Source organism: Syngnathus leptorhynchus, chromosome 7 (genome assembly GCF_054491065.1).
Source record: "Syngnathus leptorhynchus isolate UIUO chromosome 7, UIUO_Slep, whole genome shotgun sequence".
Lineage (NCBI taxonomy): Eukaryota > Metazoa > Chordata > Actinopteri > Syngnathiformes > Syngnathidae > Syngnathus > Syngnathus leptorhynchus.
Genome location: NC_141201.1, coordinates 10,612,316 through 10,621,443, shown reverse-complemented (window position 1 = coordinate 10,621,443; position 9,128 = coordinate 10,612,316). Strand labels below are relative to the sequence as shown.

The 9,128-nt window shown below is 38.7% G+C and overlaps 1 protein-coding gene across 2 annotated transcripts; it reads right to left on the bottom strand.

Moving 5' to 3' along the window:
- Positions 1–2,931: 2,931 nt before the first annotated feature.
- On the bottom strand, positions 2,932–8,463 carry scn4ba (sodium channel, voltage-gated, type IV, beta a). 2 transcript variants are annotated; one of them, XM_085916721.1, is made up of 5 exons: positions 8,344–8,463; positions 3,748–3,923; positions 3,447–3,666; positions 3,224–3,353; positions 2,932–3,025 (listed from the first exon to the last, which is right to left on the bottom strand). In XM_085916721.1, exons 1-5 carry the CDS (start codon positions 8,402–8,404, stop codon positions 2,932–2,934), a joined length of 681 nt encoding a protein of 226 aa, XP_085772847.1. In that variant the 5' UTR covers positions 8,405–8,463. The 2 variants fall into 2 exon arrangements, with proteins under 2 accessions (XP_085772847.1, XP_085772848.1); XM_085916722.1 differs by having other exon boundaries at positions 3,748–3,911; positions 8,344–8,404.
- Positions 8,464–9,128: the final 665 nt, after the last annotated feature.

The following is a 9,128-nucleotide window of genomic DNA, read 5'->3' as shown; positions in this document are numbered from 1 at the left end:
TGATGACTTTCATGTCATCAATTATTTCACAAATAATTTAATTTAAATAATTTACTTTAATTCAAAAACCTACAATAACTGTTAGACTTTGTTTTGTGAGAAACGGTCATGGTGAAGAAAATTATTGACTAAATCAGACTTCTGTTGACTGTCGATTCCAAACTAGTAACTGGTTAAGTTTATAATATAATCTGTATCCTTATTGCGAGTATAGTGTAAATGATGGGTCAGTAATTATTGTACATTTGCTGCCAAAGTATTACAAAATAGATTCCTTATTTAATTCCCTTATACTCAAATATGGAGTTAGTCTTAGATTTTGCAGCTTTAACAGCTTCCACTCTATGATATTCTTGTGTCTGTGAGAATCTTTTTTTTTTTTGGTCGAAGTTGGAAAACATGAAACTATTCATATTTGGTAAACTGAACAATTGAGACTCGGGGAGACATAATTGAATGAATTATGTTCCAATTGTTCAGTAACATCGATGTAACGTGGAAGAATTCTAGGCTTTGTGATAGTATTGCATTTTGACATTCTCTACTAAATACATTCAGTGAGACAAAGTTGTTACTGTTAGAATGAGGCAATGTCTTCTTTAAGTTGATTACATTATGTATTAGACATTCATAGCACTATCTGTAAATAACCATATTCATTGTAGGGCTGTATTTTCTCAAGTAACGGGAAAGACTATTATAGCGCTGTATATTTTAGTCGGAAGATCAAATATTAAATCATTATTACGGGATTCATGTCTAATGAGATTAATGTCCAATATAAATACTATATATATTCAATGCATTGAGCCACTGAGACACTTTCCCACAGGGCCAAATAATTGACAGGCCTTGTGTCCCGACACAATTCTAAAGAACCTTGAACATATTATTGCATAACAGTTTCTGTATTATTGCTTCCGTTGAAAACAAGATGGAAAATACTTAACATAAATAAGACAGCAACCGACTGGTCTGAGTGAAAAACTGGGACAATCAAACAAACGCATGGCTGTCGACAGAAAACTAACTGAAATTTGACAAATTTAATTTTCAGATTTGTTTTTATTGTTTTCTAATTATTTTTTAATAAAATAAGAATGGTCACAAGTTGATTTGTGCATCCACTCTGTACAGTGGTAAAGTGCTCGTTTGTGTGCAAGGTTTGTGCACTATAGTGCACCACTCGCTCATATGTTTGTGTGTGTGTGTTTGTGTGTGTGTGTGTGTGTTTGTATGTGTAGCACTCAGCTGTCCTATCTATCCCAGGTATGTGTGATGGTGCATGGCAGGTCGCGTGTGCCAAGTTCTCAAATAACCTCTGGTAGAGTTGCATAGAGGGCACAATGTGGAGTGGCTGATTGGAGAATGGAACTAATCCACTTATTTTGGAATACAGTTATGTAAATTATGCTTTTGTTAAAAAGAAAAAAAAAGAAAATTAAATGTGCATGTCTTTAAGAGTCTGGATAGATGTTCTGCATTAGTTTACTGTGAAGGAATATTAGAGTAACACTGACCAGAAAAATGTGTACTGATGAGGGAAAAAGTAATGTTTTGAGAAATTTTCAATGAGAATTAAACCTTACTAGACAGTACCAGAACAAAGCCATAACATTTCTAGAATGAAGTTAGAATTTTGAAAGATACAGTTGTAAAGTTACAATGAATAAAGAATGCGTCTATGAAAAACATGCAACTTTATGTAAATAAAGTTATATCAGTGTGGCCCTTACTCCTTTGTAATCAAATTGTTAGCCTTCTTCTTGCCTCAGTTTCCAATATATGAAGGGTTATTTGCAACCTCCTGAATTCACACAAATGTTCCTCCTGTGCTGTAGACAAGTACTTGTACGGAGTGCTCTAAAATGCAAACATGCTAAAAAATAACAATAAAAAAAAAAAAAAAAACTATCGCCAATGCAGAAGCAGCATTCATTTCATTCTCTTTGGGGAGCTGGGTATTTTGGGGTTGTCTCGTATGATGGTTTGAGTTTAACACTTTCACCCCTAAAAAACGTATTTGCTGTGAGTTAATCCTCCTGTTAACAGGGGGAGAAGAAGCAGAGCAGGCACCTATGTTTGACAATCTAAAGTGAAAAAATATGACAAAATAAAACCACTAAGAAGAACTGGATCATTCGTTTGCCTTTGGTGCAACATAGGTTTGCCTAGATCATTTTTGGTAGTGCTGAAGCACTCCTAAAACAAATCCAAGCATCCCGAAAATTGCTGTCTTTTCTTATTTTCTATCATGGATTGGGTTCAGGATCACATATGTGAGCTGTGGTCTATCACAGCTCACTTTGGGTGAGAGGTGGGGCACCGAACTGACTCATCGCCAGTCGGTCACAAGACAGCAGTCCAGCAAACCATTCACAAGTCTAGATTATTCAACTAACTAGTCTTGCCTGTTTACGGAATGTGGGAGTTTGTCACGAAAACACCCACGCAAGTGTGGTAAACATGCAAACTCTTCACTGAAAGGTCAGAGTCTCAAATCAAACCCAGAACCTTTGACTGTGACCAGTCGCACTGTGCTGCTCAGTACATTCATTATTCAAGTTTAGGACGTACCTCTCAACTCTTTTGCAGCTCTTCAATTATTCCAACGTGAGCATCTTTTCCTCTGGTTCATATTAGCTCAAGACTAGTTAGGAAGAAGATACAATATACTGATTGAGTTCAATACATGGAGTATAGGGAACTACCCGTGGCCGCAGAATTGGATGATACAAACGGCAAACACTGCAACAAATGCGCTGCCGTGTAGACAAGCGTGACCCAGCCTTCTGCAGACATTTGAAAAATTCAAGCAATGATTTAAACATACATTTGCATGGTGTACTATTTAGCAACAAGATAAGACAGTTCATTCATTGATAGTGTACATTTCTTGTAACATATATACAACCATTTTTTTTTTTTTGCTCATGCCTTTGGTGTTCCTTTGTTGTCAGCTTTGGTTCCTGTAAGTCCGTTTTCGGTATTGTCGTTCCCTGAGGCGTTAACCAGGCACTCTTTACTACAAGACGATGGAGAAAACAAAGATTAGCACACAGATGCAGCAGTAGCAACAAAGAAAACTAGAATTACTTCTGATCTTCTTGAATACCATTGCAATACGAAAGAAAATATATATATTGACTGCTGAAAATAACAGTGGTGACAGTACCATGCATGTTGATGATGAGTATAATGTCGATGAGTTTCATTAACTTACTTCTTTTCATCATCCTTCAGCAGGAATTGGACCACCAAGGCCTTTATCACCATAACAATGATAACTAATCCAATGACTCCGCCCAACACGGAGACAATGATGACAGTTAAAGTATTGTCAACCTCCCTCACTGAAAGTGTCGACAAAAAGACATTGAGTGAGTGATAGTAAACAAAAAAAATGAAAGAAATCAACAATACATATATGTTAATATAGTGCATACTTTGATCCACCACATAGAGGGTGTAGGTAGCGCTGTGATTGCGGTCTTTCTCTTTGGGGTTTTTCGCAAAACAGATATACTCTCCCTCATCTTCGAAGGTGATATTCCACAGCAGGACAGAAATATTGTGGCCCTTTGTGGTGCCTACAAACTCTATTCGCGGGTGTTTTACTTTCACTCTGGGCTCCACACCTTCGCTCGGAACTATCCCATCGCATAACTACACAAACACACAAGGAAAAATGCCTCGGTTATGACAATAAAGGTTTCCTCAATGTGCTGATACTTGCGAGGTCTGTACTTTTTCCTTCGAGCCATTGTTGTTATAATGCCAGCTGAAGTAGAGCTTGTGAATGCCAATGCAAGAGGAGTAGGTGCACGGGAGCAGCACAGTGGAGCCGTTCATTGCCTCAATTGATGACACCTTCCCTGTTGACACCTCCAGTCCATGAACGTGCGGCAGATCTGAATAAAAGACTGTAGAAGTGGACAGACAGTGTATTGTGAGAGATAAACAGGTGGGCTGCGGAAAGTCATTCAATTTCACAACAGTGGTCCAAATAATACATCTCTCTTGATAGATATTTAGAAACAACATTTTTTAGGCTGATTCTAAAAATGTCTACACCTTTTTTAGCACATCATGTTTTTGAGCTATTTTATTTGTATGTTTTTGAGCTTGACAAATAAAAGCTTGCATAGAGTATTTTAAAATGCGCTGTACTTTAGAGTTACGATATGTCTAAATAAACAAACCAATAAATAAATAAATAAATAAATAAATAAATAAATAAATATAGAGGGTTTATATTTGTGCACTGTATTCAGAGGTGTGTCCGAAGATTTGACCTGATTTATATGGAACCAATAAGAATGACTCATTGAAATAAAAGAAATAGAAATTAATGGAATTAATTTAGCGAGAGCCATGTAAAATTATTAAGGTTGTTCATTTTGCGTTTGTGCATGGTCCAAAGTTCAATGACAACTACAGTAATACTCACATTATTGCTCTGGCGTCTGTCTACACTTAAGTCCTATTTATAAACGCTGTCCTTTCTACCCTGACCATCACGGGATCACATTGCGCAAACTGGGATCAACACATTCACTTGACTTTACACCTGTAAATTGGTGTTTCACAGCTGATGAATAGTTATTTTCTTTCTTCCAATTCCAACAACAAAAGTACTACTGTAGAACTGCCTTTTTTTACAGTTTAAAAGGCAAAATCAGCTACCTTTCCAATACTTTGTTGTGCCTAAATCGTTAGTTGTGTGTTTGCTATCACATCATGTGTCAACTCATGTCTTCGTAGTTGTTGTCTGGTTCTAATTCTGCCTTCTGATCCTACCCTTTCATCTTGACTTCTACTAGTGGATATTTTTATCTCCTGTCTGCATTCAAGTTGACTCGCCTTCAATAGCAATGTGAGCCGTTAGAGTCCACCTTATTCTTTTTTTCTTTCTGGCTCTTGTCTCCTCTAATGGACTTTTACTTATCTTTGAACTCTGGTCTCTTTACGCTGGTGCATCTTATTGTTCAAAGAACGCATTGAGCACGGATCTTAGAGCAAGATAGTGAAAATGATACTGCAAGGTGTTCTAGTTGTATTTTTAGATGACATAAATGTGTTATTAATGACCACTCAAGGATTTGAAATGTTTCCATGATGGAAAGGCTTTGAATGGCTGGGCTAGCAATTCCATCCATCCATTTTCTATAGTGCTAGTCTTCACTATCAGGTCATGGGTGAGCCTATCACAGCAGTTTTTGGGTGAGAGGCAGTGCTCACTGGTCACAATTTAGATAATTCTGAGTTTTGAAAGAACCTATCTTGCACTTTTGGAATTACATTTTACGGTTTCTCCCAATTCGTTTTATTGTGATTGATACACCACAACCCTGTTGTTATTGATCAAAACCAAACAAATGTGTCATGATTTTAAAAGTTCAAATGGATTAACGGTATTTCACTTCATTTGAATGGGGACTATCTCTTTGGTCCACGAATAAATGTATTAATTAAATTTTGGTCACGGGACATGTCAAACTTGTATGTCAACGTACTGCTTTAAATAATGACCCAGTGTCTTGCAACAGATTGTTAGACGTCAGCAGTTCCACTGTCCCATTATAGTCATTGCTTAGAAAATACATTTACAGTACATGCAACACAAAAGTGAGCTGCATGATAATTATTGTTACTGATAATGCATTTGTGCCCGGTGATCTCACAGTCTCCCAGTGATTTCACAGTTTCTTATCATTATTAGCCTTGCATTCAGTGCACATATCTGTACATTTGTGTTATATTAGCATCCCTGCCATAAACAAAACCGCAATATCTAAATCAGCTCAGATAATGGAACAAAATGCAACTGCTATTTTGTAGTGTCCTTGGCTGACAGTCAAGGTGATGTGTTTTATTTAAATAGGCCACACATTAAAGGGTTAATGTATTTCTGAGCAAACCCACAGAGAACCAACCGAGGACACAATTACCACACAAGAGAGTGCTGCTGGGAAGAACAGAAATGACAGAGGGAGAATAGTCGCAGAGGAAGAGAATAAAGTGGAGAGACGGGTGAGAGACGGAGATGGAGGGCGTCACCGAGATGGAAGAGAGAGATGGACAGGAAATGTTAACAGAAATGTACTTTCCAAGGTGACTGAATGACAGCAGAGCTGAAAATGACAGCTGTAGTGACACGACTCAATCAAAACAACTACACTGGTGCATTTGTGTGTTAACCGATACAGCGTGTGTAATATGACTCCGGCAAACACATGCATTCATTTACGACAACTTTTGACAAGTTGCATTTACAAGCTATTGACACTTGATAGAGACCAAAGCATGTTAAGACATGTGGTTGTATTGTACAGTGCATCAGGAAAAAAATTGCTTAGTCCATTTTTTTTTAAACTTTTGTTTACAGCCATGATACGTCTCTAAGAATAATGATGGCCATTTAAGTTGACTAAAACAGTTGCAAGGATTTAGTTTGACAATAAAAATTAGCTAAACTAAAAAGTAATTCCCTTACACTTATTCAGATTGTTTTGTCAAATCGAACGTCCATAATATTGATAAGTGATAATAGTGCGTAATTTTGGTAAAATATATTGATTTGATGGAACAGTGGTTATATGGCTTGAAAGTCATTTTATATCACGACTGAAGAGAGATATAAAAATGTGTGTGTGTGTGTTAAGGTTGGGGGGGGGGGGCTCCTAACTGAAACATTAAATAATGTAATGTTTGGAAGGGGAAAGGGTGCAAATGAGATGATGGCTTGCAGGAGTGCTCCTCCATAGAGATGGGGAATTCATCATGACAACTTTACAGTCACAGACTTGTCAGGACTTTCACAAGTAAGTCATTAAGTTTGTTTTAAAGTAACTTAGACATCACACAAACTAAGTGGAAGCTTTATGTACTGACACAAACCCTAACGCACACCACAATTCCTCAAAAAATGATGGGTTGCGTTAATTTACTAAACTTGCTGGTGCTTTTGATAATTTCCCATTTAGGAGAATCCTTTATTTCTCAAATGGTTGCGTACAGGTGGAGCTAGAGATGATGAGAGAGACAACACAAATGCAAGGTGAGGTGTTGCTGCTCTGTGGTAGCTCAAATGAAAAAAATAACTGGCACCACAAATAATGTCCACTCACTCCTGCATGAAAGACGAGAGCTTGCCCTTAAGTCAGATGTTTCTGACAGCCCTGGATCTAGAACACAGAAGTCCTTTGCACCTCGACCACGTCCGGGGCCACTAATAGCTAAAATAAGATGTAGTTATCCGAAGTAGTAGTGAGGTCTGTTTGTAGCATATTATGGAATTTGAGATGGTTAAGCCATGAGCTGTCCTGAGATGTGCCCTGCCGCACTGCTGTCAGACCATACTGATGTGTTTTTTTTAAGAGGCCATTTGCAAATAAAAACAACATTTTTGTTATATTTATTAAAACTGTCAGTGTGGCCTGACAAGAAGACATTACTGAAATGATTTGTGACAATATCAATCCTCTTCCAATTTGATTTGTAAAAAAACACAGCATCTGAGGAAAAACAACCAATCAAAGACACATCCCCAGTGATTGGCCAAATCCAGAGACAAAAACAAAGGTGAACAGGAGTTTCCTTCAGAGGGGAAACTCGGGCCACAGAGATGCAGAGTTGGTATGGAATTAACAACATAACAGCTTGACAAGTAAGTTTTTTCATTTCCCATTTTTGATTGAACACTCCATTATGAATAAGTTGTGCTAACATCGGCTTGTTTTCAGGGCAGCTCAGGCCTGCTACACATACCAAGATAATTGGGTTGTTTTTGTCCTGATTTTACCCTTTATGTCTCATAAGATTTATCCTATAAGAAGGTCTAATCGTCTGAGGTATGTAAAGAGTCGATTTGTACCAATGATAGGCTCCAAAAAGCTTTGGGGGCAGACAATTTAAAATATTAAATGTGTTCAATGTCGATGACTACAAATGCTCGTGTGCTAGGAAAGCCAACTTCTGTCAAGTCATCACTGCGTGAATTGTGATGTGGAATGGAAGCGATTCTGTCCATTTCTGCGTCTTAATTGTGATTACTGATCAGTCTAAAAATTATAACGTTATGAACCGTGATAATAAGTACACCTCACATGTGTTGTCAGCTTGTTTGGTGTAGGAGGTGAATGCTATAAGGGTGATATGAGTAAGACCTAATGTTAGGGCTTGAAGTTATGGATTTACTGTGCTGGCATTGAGCCACCCACCTTGCATGAGATAAGTCTGACAGAGGAAATAAAGAATGCTGCAAGTTAGAAAAAATATCCTTGACTGCCAACACACAAAAAGGTGCAAAACAGGGATTGAAGGCATAGAAGTCTCACTCACCTAGCAGCAGTGTAAGTAGAAGACCTGGCAGACTCCAGCTGGTGCTGTCCAATGACGCCATGACAACTTATTTTGTCCGAATCCTTGTGTTTTTTCCCAATTGTGAATGTTGTCCTTGTTCTGTCACAGTTAAGAAACCAAAATGTGGCTTTTAGTCCCTCCCTTTCCCCCTTTCCTGTCCCAGCAAGGAAGGAGTTCTGCCTTGGCTGGAAAATATGTATGTCCCCCCCGCCAACTGTTTGTGTCCCCGTCCTCCCCACTCTCTCTCCCTCTCTCTGTCTCTCTCTCACTCACTCTCTCAGCAGTCTCAGTAGTGATCCAGCAAGCAAATAAAAAAAAAAGCCAGCGCAGAAGCTATTTGGCGATGTGCTGTGGTGTCAGATAGCCTTCAACACTCTGGCAGCAGCAGGATCCGTCAGGGAAGCGCATCAGCCAGCAAGCCACACAGAGGTGGAGATATAGGATGGATGGAGTATGAGAGAAAGAAGAACAGAAAGGGATGCTGGTGCAAAGCAGCCAGGCAGAGAAGCAGAAAGCGAACGTCTCCCCGGCTGGCGAAGATAGAAATGAGTGCGGAAGGTACTGCAGAGGGAGAGAGAGGGCGAGAGGAGAGGGAGGGGAAGCTTGGGATGTGTGTTGGAGAGGTGAAGGTGATTACCAATCTCACACACACGTATGGTAGTTCAGGACAATTTGACTGAGTCAGCCTTACTTTACAAGAGTTGAAGACAGGATGAGTGCTTTGCTTCAGTCACGCCACATGATCAGCACTCAATGTTTTCTTT

Coding starts and splice junctions, on each gene's coding strand:
- scn4ba (XM_085916721.1), bottom strand. CDS start 8,404: ATGGCGTCATTGGACAGCACCAGCTGGAGTCTGCCAGGTCTTCTACTT. Junction 3,667..3,747: donor ACAATGGCTCGAAGGAAAAA/GTACAGACCTCG, acceptor GTGTTTGTGTAG/TTATGCGATGGGATAGTTCC. Junction 3,354..3,446: donor CCTCTATGTGGTGGATCAAA/GTATGCACTATA, acceptor CGACACTTTCAG/TGAGGGAGGTTGACAATACT.